The sequence below is a fragment of the Amia ocellicauda genome, chromosome 3, assembly GCF_036373705.1.
Source record: "Amia ocellicauda isolate fAmiCal2 chromosome 3, fAmiCal2.hap1, whole genome shotgun sequence".
Lineage (NCBI taxonomy): Eukaryota > Metazoa > Chordata > Actinopteri > Amiiformes > Amiidae > Amia > Amia ocellicauda.
Window position 1 is genome coordinate 32,280,127 of NC_089852.1, and position 23,518 is coordinate 32,303,644.

Here is a 23,518-nt window from a genome sequence, read left to right on the forward strand (position 1 = left end):
GGAACTATAAGAGGGTAAAAAGATAAACACGGTTGCAATGGATGCTTCTGGTGTGCAATGCCATAGTATATCAAGCAAGAGATGCTATCCTTAGTAGTTTTGCAACTGCATACTCACATATACAAGCATATACAGGCATTTCATTTAGCATTCGGAGACATGTTCCTTTCTCTTTTAAGACAATAATGCTACATTTAAAATTAAATGGTGTCTGCTTAACATAATGGTTGCATTTAATCGATGATCAAAACACTCAAATCATAAACATAATTAACTTTTCTTCTGAAGCACTAATCACCTGGTTGCATGCTTCACGATCTAACAAGTTGGTATTTTCCCTTTACAGAAGACAATTACTGAAGGTCTTTAATATTTTAAAATGTGATCACCTGATCCCACCTGGACATAAAACATAATATGATTGCACGTCTGCAAGTGTAATTGCAGTGCATGACAACATTTGGCAGCAGTTTGGAGTACAGATACAATAACTATTACTTATCTGATCAAATTATCAGTGACCATATTACAGATAATATTAATTTAAGTCACAAACATGTCAAATTTGCAGTTTACATTTGACTATTTTATTAAGACTTTACCAATTGACTTTGCATCTTGTTAGAAAATTCACCGTAATAGATGTAGCCTTGGCAAAATGCTGTGAAAAAGCTAAACATATACATGTTAATTTATCTCAATTCACCTCAGCCTACCCTAATATAATGTACAGTTTGTTAGAGTGGACCAGGAAAAGTGATTCGCCATATACTTCATTTTAATTTGTTTCTGTTCATAATTTCACTTTATTTACATCTTAATTTCTTTCAATTCGCCTCAGCCTATCCTCTAATAATTACATTATCTGCATTAGTGAATAGAATTTGACAAAATACAAATATTACACATTATTCACATTGTCAAAAAAGATAATTATTACTTACCATAAGCTTCCAAGCACTCCTGTGCAAACAGTTCTGCTCCATAATGATTGACATGTTATTCCTCCAATCAGAAACATTCTACAGCATTGCCTATGTAACATCCCTTTCCGGTTTAGAGTTAATGTTATTGTTTTCTCTTAATGTCGTTGTGTTTCTCCATTCATCCATCCATTTTGGAAATCGCTTATCCTGGTGAGGGTTGGGGGAAGCCAGAGCCGATCCCGGCAGGCATAGGGCACACGGCAGGAATACACTTGGGACAGGATGCCAGTCTGTTGTGTTTTTCATTTTTGTCAATTTGTTTTTCCGTTGTGTTATTTTTTACTTTTTGATAATTTGTTTTCCTTTTTGTTGTTGTGTTTTGCACTTCAGGGCCAACATAGTATTAACCAAAATACTGTCAACACAATACGCTGTGGTAGTTTTGTCTTTCAGGTCTTTTCTTCTACAAGCGAGAGTGCACGCAGTGGCAGTAAAACTGAGGCCCAGCTGCCTGGCCTAAGCTTACTGCTAATTGTTGTTTTATTAATGTTTTCTACATATTTCACAGAAACATAAGAGTATAAGAAAACAATATAGAAGCAAAATTTCATTTTAATAGTAACACTTAAAAATTTGTTCTGGAGATGACAAATCATAACACCAGGTTCAGAAGTAGTTTTACTATATTTTAATATTGTATCTATAAAACATTATATATATATATATATATATATATATATATATATATATATATATAATAATGACTTTTATAAAACGGCAACAGTAAACTATTTCAAATTCAGTAATTGAGCACCAACAAGCAGGAACTTCATAGATAGAGTTAACTGCTCCCACCCCAATACAGAATTGTGCAATATATAACAGCAATGTATTGTATTTACAGTATTTTAGTATTTTAAAGATGTTTAACAATATTGTCCTGTATGTCACAGAAACAACTTTCAGATACTTTCAAATACCTCTGTCTTTCTCCTGACACATATTTTATTCTATTCTATTCTATTCTATTCTATTCTATTCTATTCTATTCTAGCTGCTAGGTTTTCAGATTAATGTAAATGTGAGCCCCATTATTGTTTACTGTCTGTCTCTCAATTTACTCTTATTTTTCTTGGTAAACCAAATATTAGTGTCTTATTGCACATGGAATTACTGTGTGCATTCAAATTTTCTTTCTCCTAATGTTAATAAGCCTTTTTCTTATCTCAGGCAAGTTCATCCCATAGATGAGGGGATTGAGAAGAGGTGGAATGACTAAAAATTCCAGTGATAGAATGATAGACACTACCTTGAGGATATGCTCAGACTCGAAACGACTCAAGGTAATATCAGAAAATGTGGCGATGGAGTAGTTGATACAGGTAATTATATGTGGGAGACATGTTTGCAGAGCCTTCTTCCTAAAGTTCTTGGAACTTTTATAGCAAACAACCAGTATTGACATGTAGGAATACAAAATAAAACACAAAGGCAGAAATGCACTGATGACTGCAAGAAAGAATCCCACAGTGTTGTTGGAAGTTGTTGGAATACAAGATAGCTTAACTACTGACCAGTTGGAACAGTAGACTCTTTCAATTTGGTTTCCACACAAAGGCAGTCTGCTAGAAAATATGATAACAAGTGTAATGCAAAATGCTGGATAGAACCAGGCAACAGCCATTAGTATTACAATCTTGCTAGGTGTCATTATGCTATTGTATTTTAAAGGTTTACATATTGCCACATATCTGTCATAAGCCATCACTGTTAAAATGGTAAATTCCGATACTCCATAGGTATAGATAACAAATATCTGAGTGAAGCACCCGGCCCGGGAGATGGTGTGAGTGTCTGACAGAAGGTCAGCCAAGAGCCTTGGAAATACAGCAGCAGTTCCATACAGAGAATTGACAGATAGGTTACACAGAAAAATGTACATAGGCTCATGAAGGCTTCTTTCCAGGAAAATGATTAAAACAAGAATTACATTAAAAAATATAATCAAGAGATACCCCACAAGTGTCAAGAAAAAATACACATATTTAGAATTACCCATGTCTCCAAAAACATTGAGCAAGAAAGTATTTGTGGAAGACTCATTTTCCATTGCTGCCTTACGGGAGAGGCCTGTTGCCTATGGAAGAATAACACTGAAAATAGTTATAGGATTTGCATGATGATGTATCCTAGATGTATCCTTGTAGAGTAGCTGTACTGAACAAAGTGTCAAGCAATCAAATCAAATCCACAACAGTAAATATGTACATACTGTTGTAAAGCTTCTGTAGAAAAGTGTTTTAATAATGATTTTAATTAGTGTAAGATTAGTTTCCTTATTTCATGGATGTATTTATTTTATATATGTACTGAGTTATGCTTTAAAGCAGTGCTCTTTAAAAACATGCCTGTCATTGATTCCTGACTGTGTTTAATCATATTAAGGTCTGTCTTGAGATCAAAACATTACCTGATTTGTGAAGGACATTGGCAAGGAGCTGATTACAATGACAGTGAAGATCTCAGTGATGTCAGATACACCTGCTGAGAACCTTATATCCTGGCTGCTTTGAGCTGCTCTAGTCCAGTTGGGAGTTTGGAACTGACTAGGGAGTTTATTCATGTGTTTGACTAATTTTAATTTAAGTTTCTATCAGCTTAAGCAATACAAACACAGTTGACCTGCCTTGCTTGTTAAAGAAAATACTTTTTCTTTGTGTTCATTAATAAAACAACACCACTTATAAAATATAAAACATTTAGGTCCCTATCAATGATATTGTGATGACACAAAATAGATCAGAAAGAATAGGGCTTTTAATATAAAGGTTCACAAAGAAAAAAATGGGGGGGGGGGGGGGGGGCACACATTGTGTGGACTAAATCAGGCTACAAAAAATGTGCACTACTCATGTGAAAATTGTAATCTAACTCAAACTACTGAGCAAGGACTGCTCAACACTGATCGCCAGGGGATACAAATAAACATTAGAGCTCCACAGTAAACAGGTAGCAGAAAACAGATATGTGTTCTCAAAAATAATTGGTTCAAATTGTGTGGCAAATGCAAACTTACTTTTAAAGGTCATGACGAAACAGGGCTCCATTAATACATTTTCTGTAGCATTTTTAAAACAATTTGTGATGGGACTCTCAGTTTTGGAACCACTACTTAAATGTAGCCTTTAAAGGGAAATACATTTTGTTTTAGAATGAATTTAATATATAGTAGTGATTCAGGGTATGCTTTGCATCTGGTACTACATACACTGAATTAGGGTGAGTGATGTGGGACAGTGCCCTGTCTAAATGCCAAATATATTATATTTGCACCATTGTTGTAGCAAGATTGTGAAACCTGAGTATGAATTTAAGCTTTGTGTATTGCTCCGGAGAGGCCAGCTGCAGTAGTTCTGTGTAGCTGATTTGCAGAAATACATTTTCACCCAAGGCCAAAGATAGAACAGAAGACAAAGGAGAAGTGTGTGATAACGTTTGGGGTTCCTCGTTGACATAATGTTGTTGCCCGTCTACCAAAGGGAATAATCTTCTATTTGAAAGTATTACTGCTTCAATGCAGCATTATATAAAGGGACATAAAAAAAACCATCCAGAATGAACTGAATGAATTTGCATGTGTCGGGTGTCTCAGGACATGCCCAGCAAAGTATTTGTAGCCAACTACGCCACCTAGTGGTTGGGTACTAGAATGCAAGATGACTGTCTACAACAGGGGTGGAGAACCTTTTTCCTATCAAGGGCCATTCAAGTGTTCACAAATGTATTCACGGGCCACAACCTTAATTAATACACCTACATCAAAACATTAATACAGATGAAACTTACATTCTAATGCAAGAACAAATCACTTTTTTCTAAACACGCACACTGCAGTCAAAAAACATAAATAACTATATAGCCTACAATAAGCAAAAAGCTCAAAAATGGCATACAATAAGATAATGAAACAAGTGTAAATGTAAATATTGGAATAATGCTCAAAAGTAATATTTTATAGTTCAAAAATAACTATTGCATTTATCAAAACGTAACTGTACACTAAAGTAAACATTTTCAACACTGTGTAAACTTTGTTTTCAACACACAAAGCTACAGTGAATAAAATCAGTGTATTTCAATAAACTATTTATATTTACAGTTAGGCACGTCCTACTATGAATAAAGGATGGATATGTTTTTACTAACATAGACAATATGATTATGACCTAACTCTGCATATAATAATTCACTTAGGTAAATATCACTTAGAAAATGCTCAATTTGACTTACTGTACTAAAACATAGCCGTTTACATCCCATCTATAAATGACAAGACTGACACTTTCCAAACTGGTTACACAAAAGATTGGATGTTTAAAATGACATTAAAAGCATAACTGTCTTGTCTTTTCTAAGCCATATTGTATTGTAGCAAAGCTGCATTGTGCTTAATGTGGTTTACTGTACTTAACCATTGATATCCAGATTTAATAAATTACAAGACTGACATGAAGCTGATACTGACTGTGGTAAGTTAAACGCCTCTTCATTTGTATAGGCCTGGTAGCTTTAAATATGAAGCACAATTCACACTTGGCTACAGCAAGGCTTAACAAGATACTTTTGCTTTTAATATAAATTTGAACATTACATATTTTGTCTTATCAGCCTGGGTGGTGCCAGTCTTGTTAATTATAAAGTTTGAATATACACTCACCTAAAGGATTATTAGGAACACCATACTAATACTGTGTTTGACCCCCTTTCTCAGAACTGCCTTAATTCTACGTGGCATTGATTCAACAAGGTGCTGAAAGCATTCTTTAGAAATGTTGGCCCATATTGATAGGATAGCATCTTGCAGTTGATGGAGATTTGTGGGATGCACATCCAGGGCACGAAGCTCCCGTTCCACCACATCCCAAAGATGCTCTATTGGGTTGAGATCTGGTGACCGTGGGGGCCATTTTAGTACAGTGAACTCATTGTCATGTTCAAGAAACCAATTTGAAATGATTCGACCTTTGTGACATGGTGCATTATCCTGCTGGAAGTAGCCATCAGAGGATGGGTACATGGTGGTCATAAAGGGATGGACATGGTCAGAAACAATGCTCAGGTAGGCCGTGGCATTTAAACGATGCCCATTTGGCACTAAGGGGCCTAAAGTGTGCCAAGAAAACATCCCCCACACCATTACACCACCACCACCAGCCTGCACAGTGGTAACAAGTCATGATGGATCCATGTTCTCATTCTGTTTACGCCAAATTCTGACTCTACCATCTGAATGTCTCAACAGAAATTGAGACTCATCACACCAGGCAACATTTTTCCAGTCTTCAACTGTCCAATTTTGGTGAGCTTGTGCAAATTGTAGCCTCTTTTTCCTATTTGTAGTGGAGATGAGTGGTACCCGGTGGGGTCTTCTGCTGTTGTAGCCCATCCGCCTCAAGGTTGTACGTGTTGTGGCTTCACAAATGCTTTGCTGCATACCTCGGTTGTAACGAATGGTTATTTCAGTCAAAGTTGCTCTTCTATCAGCTTGAATCAGTCGGCCCATTCTCCTCTGACCTCTAGCATCAACAAGGCATTTTCGCCCCCACAGGACTGCCGCATACTGGATGTTTTTCCCTTTTCACACCATTCTTTGTAAACCCTAGAAATGGTTGTGCGTGAAAATCCCAGTAACTGAGCAGATTGTGAAATACTCAGACCGGCCCGTCTGGCACCAACAACCATGCCACGCTCAAAATTGCTTAAATCACCTTTCTTTCCCATTCAGACATTCAGTTTAGAGTTCTGGAGATTGTCTTGACCAGGACCACACCCCTAAATGCATTGAAGCAACTGCCATGTGATTGGTTGGTTAGATAATTGCATTAATGAGAAATTGAACAGGTGTTCCTAATAATCCTTCAGGTGAGTGTATATAGTATTATGAATATGCCAACAACACTCCGGGATCGATAACGTAAGCTAAGGTCACACTACATGATTTTTATACCGATTTAAGCCTGAGTTGCCCTCCAGACAAATCTGCACTGTTCATGATAACTAGAAGCTTCGTCGGGGTGTGTGCCCACTACTGATGACCGTGTAGTGTGAGTCGGTCCATGATGCAATCGCTTGTCCTATGATTTTATCAAATATGTTCAATATTTATGACTTGTTCAGCACCAATTGCATAGGGTGACATGATCAGTGTCACACAGAGACCGGCAGCAGCCAATGAGAGTTGAGCTGATTGAAGAAAAAACAGGAAGAATAAACTTGACAAGAGTATTTGATTTTCATAAGTATTTATTCAAATACTTCAAACAATAATGTGTTTATCCACTGATCCCATTGGTGGAGCAGGGCAGATCTGAGAAGATCTGCGGATATCTGCACTACACAAACGTGACCCGTAAATGTCCAGGTTCATGTTTGTTTACTTTTTCTCTGAATGGATCAAGCATGTTTCAATGGAATTTGGGGAGTTTTGAGGCTGTGTCAGAAAACCCCACAACAAAGAATTTCAGATCAGTCATTAAGTGTATGTGTCCCTATACTTAAGTGATTGTATAGTGTGCACTCCTTCATGATGCAAAAGACATATATTAGCTGAAAAACGGTCATTAAGTGTGAATAATCCAGTTTAAATTATCTATTTTATCATTAGCATTAAAAGTAATACTGGCATGTTAAGTGTTAAAGAAAATACTGTTTGCACTAGCTGTTCTGCAAATTTCTTGTGTCCGTTTGTGGTTTTCCTTTTTTTCAGCTCAAGGTTGGACGTAAGCACAAAGCAGGATACTGTTTTAACGACACAGGAACCCAAAGGCCAGAGACCAGACCCCAAGGCAACACTTCTTGCGAGCACGTGACTGGACCCTGCCCACAACACCATAAGTATTTTTTTCTATAAATGCTGTTACAATCTATTGTTTGGAGAGACTAACTGATGGTACCTTCCCAAAGATATTCCTGTGCTGGCACGTTAATAAATAAATAATTGTCTAAACTTCGAAAGCCTTCTTTACTTCTTCAAAAGGTTCTTCACTTGGTGTCACAAACAGGATCTGCTGTAGACTCGACTCCCGGGACCAAAATGGGTGAGTATTTTTATTCTACCATGCAGTTAGATTGGTCTCAGGATCTTTTTAGGCTCTCAGATGTAATTGAACCTGTGATGTAGGAGAATCGAAGGTGAATGTGTACTGTACGGTTTGTGTGTTAAGACTGTAAGTTATAGGTTTAGAGGCCAGAGACCACATACAGAGACCCCCGTAGTGGCAGGTCAGTTTGTATGTTAGTGACTGCGCAGCAGAGAAGCCAAGTAAGGGGAACTCCAGTGTACAATGGTGTATGACAGATCTGCGGGGATTGACGCCAAGGGAACTGAATGGCCTGACAAGGCCTACTGATCCCTATGTTATGCAAGGAAATCCTTGTACGCTAAGGCCAGTGTTAGTGGCAGTCAATAGCCAGACAGAACCTGAGGTACAGTTAAGCCCAATGATTAGCCCCATCATTGGCTAAAGATAGGATTAACATAATGGCATCACAGGACGTGTCTGTATGTGAATACCTACAAGATAAGTTTTAAAATGTTAAACTTAAAATGGAAAAGTCAGAGTGGGATCCTGACTGGACTCCCAGACAACAGAGTGGTAGAATCAAGAAAAACAAAATAATACCGACAAAGTTTCCATCATTCTTTGTCAGAATAATAAGAACTTAGAGAAGAAATTGATCGCCATGGATCAAGAAAACAGAAATACAGAAATAGTGAAATAATTGAGAGAGATTATTTTACATTTTATTGTAAATAATAAGAAGCTTCATGAATAAATAAATGATAAGGGCTGTTTGAGACACTGCAGGGTCAACAAATCATGCTACAAATCTGGTATCTGAATTATCTTTGGATATTAATGTGTATATTATTTGTGTGTTTATATATAGGTATAGTCTGAAGGTTACGTAAGGTAAATGTTTATGTTTTCTATGCATTTTTAATATTTTGCAATTAGACTAAGAAAGGAAGTAACCAATAATTTCAAAATTATATTTAAAAACTATGCAGTTATTTATGTTGTAATTATTATTTTAATTTCTTGGCAGACGCCCTTATCCAGGGCAAGTGCAAAACAAAGTACAACAATACAGTTAAGTAAAAGGTATGAATCATTACAAATTCAAATTATTATTATTATTATTATTTTTTTTTTTTATTATTATTATTATTTTTTTTTTTTTTTCTTGGCAGACACCCTTATCCAGGGCGACTTACAACATAAGTGCAAAAATACAGTTAAGTATAAGGCATCAATCATTACAAATTCAATTTAGCTAAAACATAGCAATTCAAAATTATATATTTTACAAATTCCAATTTAAAGTACAGTAAGTGAGGTCCTACATCCTGGACAGTGAAAGCTAAGTGCTGTCAAGATGTAGGGTCACAGTCAAGGGCTACGGGAAAGAGAGCAAGGAGGAAAACAATCAAGAACGCGAGAAGCATAATAAAAACTGTGAAGTGCTATCTAGCAGGGATAGAGGACTAATATTACAAGTACTGTCGGAAAAGATGCGTCTTGAGTAAGCGCCGGAATGAGGTCAAGGACTCTGCTGTTTTGACTTCGGTGGGCAGGTTGTTCCACCATTTAGGGGCCAGGGATGAGAAGGAGTGGCTCTGGAGGAAGGAGAGTGGAGAGGAGGTAGAGTTAGTAATGACAGATTCATGAGAATTGTAACATTTAACTGTATGTAGAATGCCTAAGGCATCAGCAATAAGAAATAGATAATATATTGTAAAAGTAATACAAATAAACACAAAATAAATATATCAATAAATCATAGGAAGAAATAAATAGTCATGGTGTCCTCTAACACTCACAAGGACAAGGATTTGTTGTTCAAAGGCTGGAATCCACATTAGCCAGCCAACAAGCAGAGATTGGTGGCTTTGGAGCCCTGATAGCTTGTGAAAACAGGAAGTAAGAAACAGACAGCTTCATGTAAAATCCACGGCAGGAAAATGCAAACAAAGTAGTGACATATTATAGTATTACTTTCAGAAATGTTTGGTTATTGGTGCCAAGCATAAAATACCTGAAATAAAAGTTAAATTTGAATAATGCCACAGAAGCATAATATTACAAGCATAGAATAAGTGAGCTAAATGAATATTAAATAATTTAAAGGAGAAAAGGAAAAGGGAAGACCACAAACGGACACCGAGAAGTTTGTAGAACAGCTAGTACAAACAGTATTTTGTTTAACCCTTAACATGCTAGTATTACTTTTAATGATAATGATAAAATAGATCATTTATACTGGATTCTTCAAGTGTGCGCTGCCTATCATTCTCAAAATCATGTTGGATTGTAGAAATCGCATAGTTTGACTTTAGCATTACTCAAACTGTTTTTTTTTAAATCAAATTCAGTGTTAGCATTTTTTCCTGGATAACCTCCAAATAAGCTGAATCAAGTGTCACAAAATAAATTAATCACACTTTAACCAGGGGTCCATAAAGTGCGGCCTGGGGGTGAAATGGAGTCCTCGAGGATGTTTGGTGCGGCCCCCAAAAGCCAACCTTCAACCACCCCTTTTTTTAACCTTAACTATATTTCTGAACATTTTGTCTTACAAATTGCACATGTAATTTGGGAGAAAATAATAAATCAAAGTTCATAAATAAAGAAATAAAATGGTTTAGGACATATCTCATTTTCATGTGTGTTTCATTTTCCACTGTGGCCTCCCTATCCCATGCAAATTCGCCCTCCATCACTAGATATTGGGAACCCCTGCTTTAGGTAATACCGTGTCCTGACACCGTCGCCAATGGAACAGTTAGTGATTGAATAAATCACACATTTTTCGATGTAGTGATTTATTTCTGAATTTGGTACATTTAAGAATCTGCCTATCATTTGTCAAATTTTCGTTGCTTTCACAGGCAACTGACCTACTCTGATGCACGCACACTCAGTGCCTTTGGTTTACCATCTATAATAGCATTATTGTATTACATATAGTTACCAGAAATCACTTCTTCATGCATTTTTAAATTTAATTTAGATTTTTGTGGAATATGCGTACACTTTATTTTTATCTCCCAGAATTCAACTACTACTTCTGCATTAATTTCCCCCCCAAAAAAAAACTTAAACTCCCCCCAAAAAACTGTAAATTAAAGCTTCCATTGAATGTAGATGGAAAAGCTCCTTGTATAAAGCTAACGAAACATATCCCAATATTTCATGTCTGAATGTGTCTACAATATAATATGATGTATAGTGTTTCTGGTTTCATCCTTGTGTATACATTTTAATATGCTTTCTTCCAGGGGTTCAGACAGAAACCATTTGATCCAGGATTCCTGAGGACATCATGGACAATGTTTCCCATGGGACCTACTTTACTCTTGATGGACATGTGGAAATGCAAAAGTATCGATATGTTTATTTTGCAGTTACTTTGACATTGTACTTGCTCATCATTGGTTTCAATAGCATTCTTATTTCTATTGTATGTTGCAGCAAGAAGCTTCACGAGCCCATGTACGTGTTCCTTTGTGCTTTATTTTGTAACACTCTCTTTGGCACAAGTGCATTCTATCCTAAACTTCTGCAGGATTTCCTGTCAGACACTCAGCTCATCTCCTACTCTGGTTGTATTGTCCAAGCCTTTGTTATTTACACTTACGCTGCCTCAGAATTCACACTTTTATCAGTAATGGCCTATGATAGATATGTGGCCATTTGTAAGCCATTACAATATAATACCATTGTAACACCTTCCTCTGTGACAAAGTTGTTGCTTTTTGCCTGGATATTGCCTGTTTGTGAGACAAGCGTTATGCTTTCATTGACAAGCAGACTAACTTTATTCGATTACAGACTGAACAGGGTCTACTGCGACAACTACTCAATTGTAAAGCTGTCTTGTGAGAACACAGCTGTAAATAATATCTATGGCTTGTTTGCTTTAATAATCACTGTATTTCCAGCATTATTTTTCATCATCTTTTCCTATGTCAGGATTCTTCACATCTGTCTGAACAGTTCTGAAGAATACAGAAGAAAGGCCTTGCAAACATGCCTGCCACACATTGTGATCTTCATCAACTTTTCTGTCAATTCTGTATTTGAAATAATCCATAATTGACTGCAAGCAAATACACCACACCTTGTCTGTATCTTTAATGTCAGTCGAGTTCCTGGTTATCCCCCCTCTGCTGAACCCTATAGTTTATGGTCTGAAACTGCAAGAGATTTGGAACAGGTTGAAAATAATATTTTGCCGAGGCAGAAGTACATTGGTAGACATTTCCAAATGTTAGAGGAGAACTTTGGAGTTTTATGACGAAATCTCAAGGGCAATCAATAATTTCTTCAGAATTTGTCTGCTTTGGTAAATTTTGCATGGGTCATTGTTCAGATGTTTTGTGTTAAATGCTTAATACATGAGCTTTTATATTTATATATTTTATATATAAGTGCAATAACTCCAGTTTAAGGCAAATACATACCCAGGCCCAGACCGACATATAACTGAGTATTTAATGTATTTTCTACTAATATTGTGTATTGATCATAATAACATGAAAGGCCAAAAAAGATGAGTTAGACAGCAGGCATCACATTAGCAGTAGGGACAGTACTGATACTGTAGATGCTGATGGGAAAAATAAAAGATGGTGAACACTATGAACACCTGGCTCTATTTTCATCGTAAAAGGAAATGTGGTCTGGTTAAGTTTGATCTCCCCCTTGACTTTGTGGTCTACACTTAATCTTCAAGTCTGTGGATAAACAGGTATCTAATTACATCCTTCATGTTAGAATGCAACCTGATCCTCTCCTCAGACAAAACAAAGTGGTCAAAAAACAGAGAGACCTTAATATAATGGCTGTGAAAAGGATGCATTATATTTTAAAATAGGGCTTTCTTTTCATTATTTTAAATGAACATAATTACTATCCTGTATATTTTATAAAGGTCTACTGATTTATAAAGCACTCACTGAGCCAATACTGGAAAGAGTATACAGCAACCACTAAAAGTAAAATCTGAATAAAAAAATAAAAAAACCACTTAAAACACTTGTACTGCTCAATACTCCTACTATTACATATTACTGAGAAAGTTACAAGAAATAATAATACAAAAAGAACAATATGTTTCACAATAGAATACAATTTATTACTTAAGGAAACATTATAATGGTGACCATTATTTGCTGGAAAAAATACAGTACAGAAAATGTGTCCAATTATTTAAATAAATCTTTAGCATGGAAAATACCTAAAAAGATATGTTTTCAGGTATTTTCAAAATCATTTTCAAATTCTAATACATCAGAGAAATTAATTGTTGGGTTTTCAGTAGTGATACTAACATACCTCTGTCTCTCAAAACCACACGTTCAATTTTTTACTTTAAAATATCAGGCCTGTTACACTGTAGTTTTTTTTTTTTGCTTTATCCATGATATTACCTATTAGCTCTTGTGTGATTTTGTGCTGTGCAAATTTTCTTGGTCTTATTATTCTTTATTTTTACTCTCTGTGGCCAAACCATAATGGGCTACTTCCAGAAAGAAAACATGTTTTCAGAGACTGCCCATGGATAAATTCCCACCTGCGTCTAAGTCATTGGCAGCATTTCAGACCAAATACACAGATAATTGACCTTTGGGGAGAGATACACTCAGATGGTTAATTACTGTGTGACTGACAGCTACCACAATGAAAGCAGTCCTCAGACCAATTAATCCCTAACTGTTCTCTCTGAGTGGTTTCCCAGACTAGATGTTGACATCCACACTCTCAGTTGGATTCTGTGTGGCTGTTACACTGGGTGGCTACTTATTTCAGTTTTTTTCTCACTTCTTTAATTCCCTAAGTCTTCCAAAAACTGCAGGCCAAAATGCTTAATTGTTTCTTTCAAATATGTATCTGTACTTTTTCCCTCACCAATGTTCACACAGCTTATAGACCTAACAGTATGATTTGTTGAAATACAAATTTCTCTGTCTGCGGGTAGCACATGTATACCCTCAAAAGCATTGCTGGGATATCAAGTATGAATCTCTTCTTAAAGGGCCATAGGGTTTCAGCTCTTAGTTGATAACGTTTTTGATACACTGAGATGAGTTCAATTGTATTGATAAGTTCAATATGACTGCTGAACCATATTTACCCAATATATTTATTCCGGTTTTAATAACAGGCTTTTTACAGGGGCTATGGAGCTTAAAGTAGATGAGAATATTCAAATTTTTACCTGATATCTATGCTCATGATAATCTATGTACCGATCAATCTAATCTATGGGCAGGATTAAATAAAAAATGTTTGCAAAGTGCAAACGCGAAAAGTTGCAGAAGAGTCGCAGGAGGGAATCTCTCAGCTCAGCTCCTTGCTGAGTTACAAATGAGTAGAAGAAAATATATAAAATAAAAACTGAAGCCAGCATTGATGAAAGCTGTGTAGTTATTATTATTATTATTATTATTATTATTATTATTATTATTATTATTATTTATTATTATTATTAGCAGACATAACAGAACAATGTAAATATTCTATTCAGCGTCCACTTCCCAGTTAACACACAGCATTGCCACAATATTAAATTACGTTGCTACAACGTTGTGGCAACATTATGTGTTAGCTGGGTTATGTGTAGTGGTGCAGACTAAAAACAAACTGTGACGCACCAGCTACAAAACTCATAGTGGTTACATTTATCATTGGAAGAAACTAGCAACTAAAAATACCGCCCACTTCAACAGATCTACCTGATTGGCCTAGGCCAAAATTGCCATGGCACCGTGCCTCCCCCCTACATACAACACTGCTGGACACGATGTTGTGATATAAACAGCTCACAGTACAAAGTACATAATTTTAATATTGCTCGATGCCATCTACTGTAAAAAGCAATAAGTACAAACTTTACACTCGTTGTCTCAAGGTGCAGTACTGACAGTAGACCCTGTGGTGCAGCGCGCCTGCGCACTAGCTATATCTCGCCAAAGAATGTGTGCACTGCGCACACTGACAAAATATGTAATAAAGAAACTAGTGTTCAATGTTTACACATACATGTTAAATATATGATTGTGTTACACATATATATTTACACTTGTACCATTGTCTATATTGCATTTCCATACATAAATACTCTTTACAGTACACCTTTATAATAAGTCCATCTGTGTGTGTGTGTGTGCGTGTGCGTGGGATCCGATCACACACCGAGTGTGTCAATGTAACATGTATAGTTATCACTTCCACTTTGTATAATGTGCCTGGGATTAAGGCAAATCATTGACCACCCCATAGAAGATTATCTGTTCAGATTATTTTTCTAGGATAATATTTGTTTCCAATCCTAAATGTATCCACTACATTGTGCAAGTTTGCCTTAAACAGATTATTTATTTATGTATTTATTTATTTAATCAACCCAATGTGCAGTGCACAAACCTCATACACTGGATGTGTTGGCTTGTAAATTACGCAACCATATATGCCTGTACATATTCCATAAATACCATCCAGACGTCTCGATGCTTTACCTATCCTTGTAACTGTGAATAACTGCAATTATACTGTATGTTTACGCTACAGTCGCTTTGACAGCAGTGTCCGTCTCTTAAAAGTTACCTTCAGTCCATATAGAGAGAGAGATGCATGAATTATTGAAAACCTGATATGTCCGAACTTCGATTACAAAATGCATATATTAGATACACATTCAATCCGCGGTGAGTGCGTTACTGCATGGGCTTCTATGGTACAGACACACTGTAAGAAAGGAGATTTACACGGGTTTCTAGGCTGTATCTGGATGTGAGTGACAGTGGATGCTCAATTCGTGAACTGCTGGCTGATATATTTTAACAACACTATGCTTGCTAACCTAATATAAACGGTTACTGGTGGGCATACGTAAAAAACATAATCGAAACACTGACACATTCTGAACAAAATATAAAATGACATTCCAAAGCATATTTTCTCTCTGTGCACGAACAATAGGCAACATTTCGTTTGTGTGGATGTTGGCCGCAACATGTAATTTGTTCCGCGCACTGTACAGCTGTATTGTAGTTACTGTAACAATAATCAGTTATTTCCACTGAACACACAGAGCCGCGGAGGCTGTGAATAAACCCGGAGCTGCGCCTGCGCAAACCTGGGCCGATCGGACTTTCTTTCCACTGTGCATTAACCGCGAGAGGCTTAATACAACTCCGAAGAGTCTAAAACTTGGGGAGCTGCGAGAGCATTGTTGAAGAATCCCCTTTTAATTGCTCTCAGAAAATTCAGACTGTAGAGTAGATTCAAGTCGCTTGGAGAAAAGTAATACACACAGACACGCAGGTCTCTGTTCTTACTTCCCTAAAATCACAGAGCTTACATGATGTTATATACATACTCGATATTCTGGACAGGGTGAGTTTGAACCAATAAAGGGGAGACAACTCCCTATCTTATGATATCCTCACTATCTTCCTGATTAAGCTTAAACACAATGTTTTCTATTTCATACGTCTCTATATACCCCAATCTGGCCTAAACTCTGAAGTCGCACTTCTGAAGTGACAAATATCTAAAGTCCCACAGTAATTGTGAGGGATTTAATTTCTTCTCATTTTTAGCTGAGATTTGTATATCACTTGGGGAAGTTACATAATGGTTTCCCTACACTGCAATGGGATGCTTAGATTCAGAGGGGTCACTGCCCCAAACACAGAAGATCTTTTCTGCTTTGTTATTGTTTTTCCACCACTTTTGCCATTCTGCTTTCCTATGTGAAAATACTAGCGGTCTCCATTACATTTTCAAGGTGAAGCTCGTTCTAAATCGATATTAGCATGTGTCCCCCATTTACCTTTTCTGTGATCTTTTCCATTTAAACCCAAACAATAGTTTTTATGGAGCATGTGCTAATCAAATTGCGCATCATTTTGTCCAGTTCGGAACCCTGTTATTTTTATGGACCCTGGTGATTATACTATTTATATAATTCTGCACTGTTATCATTTACCAGTCTTATACAGGCTCTGTGTTTTAAATATTATAATAAAATAACGTATTTAACTTGTAAAAATGTAGGACTTTCATGTTTAGCTGTGAATTAAATAAAGGAACAAACCTGTTACCAATTACACTGTACTTTAAGACTTTTTACCAGCTTATCCCTTATGAACATTGCTACTTTGTTACCAACTCTTCTAATAGGCACTTATCTCCTTAGTGTCTTAAGAGAGGTTAACTTCATCACTTGCAATACCAGTGGGTTTACATTAGCCAAGTGTCTTTAATTCCATCCCCAGGTTAGGTAATGCTGAAGTGATAAACATGTTTATCATAGGTCATTAGTCCACTGTAACTCACCATTCCTAAGTGGTATCTCAGAAGCTAATTCTTAATCACACCCTGAAGAGATGAAGCAACACTGAGTCACTATGCGGATAGGTCCAGAGGGAGAGAGAAAAAATTAGGACAGAGGAAATTAGCCTTGGCTGATTAATGTGAAATAATGATGTCCCTCTGGCAAGTGGGCAGGTGTTCCCTTTGTGGATCATGAAGACAAAGGTGTCAGATTCACAAACTTGTCCACGCCACAGTCTTAGCCATCATAAACAATATTATGTTATTTTTCTCTGGAGTACGAAAAGTTAGAATCAAGTTCAAGTTAAATCACAGACACATTTGGATTCTTGCACTTTTTAGATCAAATCAGGCCATGTCTGAATTAAATCTGAATGCATATCTCTGACAACCTGTGATTTTGCATGAGGCTCTGAAAGAGAGCAAACCTGATACAGTGCAATCTCACTCTACTGGGGCAAATATATATTTTAAATTGTAGTCATTAATGGTTGCAAAACATAAATTAATAAATAGAAAACCATAATGCAATTATTATTGATCATCCTGTAACTGTCATATTAAATTAAAAGTATAAATCCATTTGCAAATTAACACATCATGTCTGAGGTAGTAAAGCTGAAACAGTTTTCATGTCACAGAGTAAAGTTGCATCAGATCTTCCTCCATCATATTAAGGCCTGCACCAAATCAAAACTCTGACCTATATTCCTATATTTAATAATTGTATTTGTCCTTCTTCCTAAAGTAGACCTGCCATCAAATACTGAACTTTTAATTTGCAGTACCTGAGCATGTAGGAGTGTTGATTTGGTCTGGGTTTGGGATGGAAAAAAAAGAATTCTGTCTACCCTTTTTCCTAAATTTCACTCAGTTGGCTAGGATGTATGTCTGCTTTGTGTTTTGTTTCTCAGCTCTTGGAACAGTGAGAAAATAAGAAGTCATCAACCTCTTATTTAATCTTTACTATTCATATATACAGACGGTTTACAAATTAAAGGAAAATATAACATAAAGTGTCTCAGTAAAGTGTAATGCTCAGTAATGCTCTTGGCATAGATTCTACAAGTCTCTGGAACTCTACTGGAGGGATGAACAACCATTCTTCCAAAAGATATTCCCTCATTTGGGGTTTTGGTGATGGTGGTGGAGAGCGCTGTCTAACACGTTGATCCAAAATCTCCCATAGATGTTCAATTGTGTTGAGATCTGGTGACTACGAAGGCCATAGCATATGATTCACATCATTTTCATGCTCTTCAAACCATTCAGTGACCCCTCGTGCACTGTGGATGGGGGCATTGTCATCCTGGATATGAACACTACCATCAGGATTAGCGGTGTCACGGTATCACATTTTGACGGTATGGTAATCGTCTAAAAAAATACTGCGATTATCGTCGTATCATGGTATAATGTATTTTTTTGTAATCTGTTTTTAAATGTGTATTTAAAGAAATACATAGTGCACAATTAGTTTTTAATAAAAAAGTACTTTAGTTAGTTTTAAAACAAATCTTAATGTTAAAGTGTACTTACATGTTTGTACAAAACTGATTGAGGGGAAACATTTTTTTTTAACAAGAATAAAGTTTGCTATATGTAAAATTATGTACTGTTAACAGCAACATGACTGCATACTTGTTTGATTACAGTATCTGAGTTAAACAGAACAGCAAGGCGGGCATGTTGTAGATATGACTAATTATTTTACATTTTAAATCGTTAATTTAACATTTTTGTATTATTAAAGACAATGCAGGCATTGTCTAGATCTGCATAAAATGAAATTCACTATTAAAATGCCCTCTTGTTCAGGTATTTAATCACAATGCATACTGTTTGTTCTATGTCAGAACACTTAAAACGTGTTTTACCGATTAAAAGATAAAGATGGGGTGAAAACTAAATAAAGACTGACTTATTAGTTATGCTTACATGACACGACTTTAAATAATGTTAAACAGTTTTATGGCCACAAGTTATCAGATCGCCACTTAATTTACTATTAAAAATAATTGAACTTTTAATCTGTATTGGTTGTACTGTATTAATTTAATTAATTATCTTTACATTAAATGATGAAATAAAAAAAATGAAGGTTAATTTTCATGTACAGCAACTGTACTGTTAAATCATTTAATCTAATTAGCAGTTTTTTCTTGGCCAATTGCAACACAACGTGCTCCTTGTCAATTTAGTTTTAATTAGCATTTCAAGTTTATACCAAACTGTGCATTTTAAATATAAAACTTAGTTATGTGCACACTAAGAATGTACATACTTGGGCTTCTCTATAATGGGATGGGTGATGCTCTTGTAGGTGGGCAAAGAGGTTGGATGTATTCCAATTTTTCGCTGCTACCCGAATCCTGCACTCTCTGCAAATTGGTTTTCCATCCTCAACAACAGAGCCATATCCAAAATATTTCCAAATGGCTGATTTGATTCGTTTGGCAGGAAGAAAGAGGTCTCCTTCACATTTGTGTTTACTATTTGACTTTTTTTTTTTTACTTGTGTCATAACTGTCCTGCTGAACACCTTGCCGTTTAAACGTCAGCAGCACTGTTTTTTTTTATGACGAAAGATTGTTTAAGTTCAAAAACCGACATACAAGTGGTAAAGAAACAAAAACATAGGGTGCTTTTTTATTATCCATTTCTCCACAGTTGCCCCATGTTTATTAGTTCTAATTATCAGTGGACAAACGTTTAAAAAAATGCGCTCATACCACCTTAAACCGTGAACACTCGGTAATCGCGGTGTAGAAAAACGGTTACGGATGCAAAACCAAGGCAGTTTGTACAATGGTTTACCATGAAACCGTGACAACACTAATCAGGATATAAATGTTTCACCATAGGATACAGGTGATTACTCAGAATAACGTTGTAATGATTTGCAGTGACCCTTCCCTCTAAGGGGACAGGTGAACCCAAACCATGCCCCTCACAGCATAACCCCTCACTGTATGGTCAAGCAGTCAGGCCTGTACCGTTTTTGGTGTCGCCACACATGCACATCGCCCACTTGTCGAGAATATGGTGAAGAATGAGTCATCTGACCATATCACTTTTTTCCACTTCTCTGTAGACCAGTGCATATGGTTTTTGTATCACTGAACTCTCAAATGTGCATTGGTCTTTGCAACAGATCCTTTCCTCTTGAAATCTTGATCCAAAATCGAGCTCAACTGGGCCTGCTCAGCATTTTTATACATGCCACAGAGCATGATAGAATGCTATTTGCTTAATTGTATCATGCAGTACACCAGTTTGGAAGCATCTGCATTCATTATGTTCCTCCACTCATTTATGTGTGTGTGTGCGTCTGTGTTGGGGGTGTTTGTGTAAGGGTGTGTATATTTTTGATCAATCTTAAGATGAATAACAGCATGAAAAATTTCAATGGCCTTCATGTGTATGTATTGTGGGTGAAAAATATAGAAATCCTTTCCTGCCTTTGTCCTTTGTGTGAAGTTACTCCTATCTTGGTTTTCAGCAGTTCACATTCCTTTCTTGCAATGTATTAACTGCAAATTACCTTCCAATGCAACTGGTAATTCAGAGGTTAATGATTATTATTCATGAGTAATGATTATAATATTGATGAGATGGGAAGGCTTAGTTTATAATGCCAATGAAATCACTGCTGGTTATTGGAAATACCATTCAGACACTGTTTGTAAAATGTCAAACCCCTTGAGGGTATGTCCCATAGGGGGTATAAAAGCTTTGTTCTATCTTAAAACTTTTGGGAAACAGTGTCATTCTGGCCTAAAATCCTTTGAGTTCTGTTTTGTGCTGTTCCTCCCGTGCACGTAATAAATTCTGATTAGAACTCCCGACTCCAAAACTTTTTTCCACCACAGTATTCATACTATAGAAAACCAACAAGCTGAAATTCTGAACAGCCATAGAGTGATAAACCTTAGCTAGCAGCTCAGGTTACACCATCGATACAGGGGCTCAAAGCTCTCCCTGCACAGCTGCCTGTCATTGTGTACAATGCCAACAGGTAATTGTATAGTACATCTACACAATTGTGCCATAAAACATGAAAGCAACACTGTTTAAAATTAGAAGCATAACATTAAACAGCAAAAACAACAAAGCCAAGTATGCAGAAAGGGTAAATAAACAAACACAAAAGACTAGGATACATGGGACCAGAAAAACACAGGTGGTCTCTTATTACATTAAGGAGAGTTTATCATTTTCAGCAGGCATCTTTTAATTCTTGAAAATGTATCTTACAGCTGTATGTGTAATGCAAACTATATTTCATTGTCCTAATATGATTCAGATACAGGTTATATTATTTTAGTATTAACATGAACATAGCCATCCCTTGTATGATTACACATAGGGGCCTAAACTGAAAGCTCTTTAGTCTTTGGTCATTTCTGCTTCTGTATATATTTTGCATTTGCACTGAAGGATTTCATTTAATTTAAAAAAAGAAAAAAAGAAAACTTGAAACATAACATCAGTATCTTTTATTGATATAAGAAAGCACCTTACATATGATTGTACATACAAAGAACAAATAAACATATCTGTTAACCATTACAAGAACAAACACTAAACACATCACATGAGTAAACATGGTGAGTTGTATAGATGTTAAAAAGCAAAACACAGCTCTGAGCTTGTATGTTTAGTAGACATATTATTATGGGGCCTTCTCTATTCTGGAAAAGCAACAGATGTCCCCTCATTTCTGTAGGTTTCTATGGAAATACATTGCTCTCTTAATACTCAGTCATACAATTACAATGGAGTGGTTTTAGCAGAGCACCAAGCAAATGTAACTTCTCCTTGTTTTGTGACCCTATTATATTTAAAAATAGCAATTTCCCTAAAATATATATATATTGCAGCTCACCACTGAAAATCACAGAGGAAGATATTGAATGCTCATTGTACAACTAATATTAACTGTAAGCTGTAAGCAAAAAGTGGTGCTTAAGGAAGATTTACAGGGGAGTTTATACATTTGAGGTGTCCATGGGAAGAATGAGCAATGCCCATTTTGTAAAATTGAGAGTTTTGACATGCATGTAATTTAACACAAAGATGAGCACAAGCTGAATCATGTGTCATTTGGTATCATATAAAATGCATGCCAGAGCCGGATGGTTTTGAAATCTGTTTTTCTCAAAACAACCAAAAATTACAGTGGACTGTGAACTGCAGACAAAAAGCAAAAACCCATCTGCCAGATGAGACGATTATGAACTTGCCTGTGTGGCTAAAAGCAACTAGAGCAACAAAGAACAGACTGTCTCCCTGGAGAGTATCGTTGATTGCTTTTAATACCTAAGGGTGTGTAGTAGATGAGTGTCTGCAAATTAGACCACTCTGAGCCGATAAACATGTTTAATAAAGGTCATTAGTCCATTGCATCACTTCATTCCCTGGATTGCCCCTTGACAATAATTTAAAGCCTCATGCTGCTGAGACCAAAAGGGTGAAAAATAACAAAAAACTAAAGTACCACTCCAAGGACAGTGTGTGGAGGATGAAGGGAGGTGATTAGGACACATGGACAGCACACTGACTGATACAGGAGATATAATTAGCTCCCAGTGGACAGCAGAGATGATGCATATCTTACACAATTCATAGGGAAACAATATCTTACAGTATGGACTGTGTGAGTCTAAACTGCAGACACTGGCAGCAGGCCTTTCCACTCATTTCTTTAAATGACTTGAAAATGGTATTTTAAAGCAGTGCATCTGAACAGTAGCCCTCTCAGGCCAGTTCAACATTACAAAGGAAACCAATAAACTATACATGTAAATCTACAATGCATCTGGAAGTAAATATCATGTATCCCATCAAGTAAAGCATTTAGTACAGTCAGATGTAAAGGTGACACCTGCAGCAGCATTGCAAGGCAAATCTGTAACTAGCCTAAATGAAAGAATGCCCACAGATCTTTTAAAGTTTTAATGAAAAACAGTATGGGAGGTTCACTGCCATTGACCAGAGTACAAAATACATTCCTCTTGGTCTCCCCATGGACAAAAGAGATTAAGTGTACGGGTAATACAGTACAATAATTTAAGTCTCCCTTAAGAGGGACAGGTATATTGAATATACTATTAATTGAGAAAATGAAAGTGTAGGAGTGGATAGCTTATGTTTCTAAACAAGGCCTAACAAAGAGCATGGGGT

The 23,518-nt window shown here is 36.3% G+C and overlaps 2 protein-coding genes across 4 annotated transcripts; one reads left to right on the forward strand and one right to left on the reverse strand.

The window, feature by feature from the left end:
- The first annotated feature begins 1,080 nt into the window (after positions 1 to 1,080).
- On the forward strand, positions 1,081 to 12,181 carry LOC136746546 (olfactory receptor 6N1-like). Of its 3 annotated transcripts, none has more exons than XM_066699120.1 (6): positions 1,081 to 1,136; positions 2,157 to 2,269; positions 7,693 to 7,820; positions 7,963 to 8,023; positions 9,036 to 9,091; positions 11,269 to 12,181. In XM_066699120.1, the coding sequence occupies exon 6, from the start codon at positions 11,313 to 11,315 to the stop codon at positions 12,087 to 12,089; it is 777 nt and encodes a 258-aa protein (XP_066555217.1). In that variant the 5' UTR covers positions 1,081 to 1,136; positions 2,157 to 2,269; positions 7,693 to 7,820; positions 7,963 to 8,023; positions 9,036 to 9,091; positions 11,269 to 11,312; the 3' UTR covers positions 12,090 to 12,181. The 3 variants fall into 3 exon arrangements, with proteins under 3 accessions (XP_066555217.1, XP_066555215.1, XP_066555216.1); XM_066699118.1 differs by having other exon boundaries at positions 1,105 to 1,214; XM_066699119.1 differs by having other exon boundaries at positions 1,105 to 1,214; positions 7,693 to 8,023.
- On the reverse strand, positions 2,033 to 3,036 carry LOC136746545 (olfactory receptor 6Y1-like). Its single transcript, XM_066699117.1, has one exon. The coding sequence runs from the start codon at positions 3,034 to 3,036 to the stop codon at positions 2,110 to 2,112; it is 927 nt and encodes a 308-aa protein (XP_066555214.1). The 3' UTR covers positions 2,033 to 2,109.
- Positions 12,182 to 23,518: the final 11,337 nt, after the last annotated feature.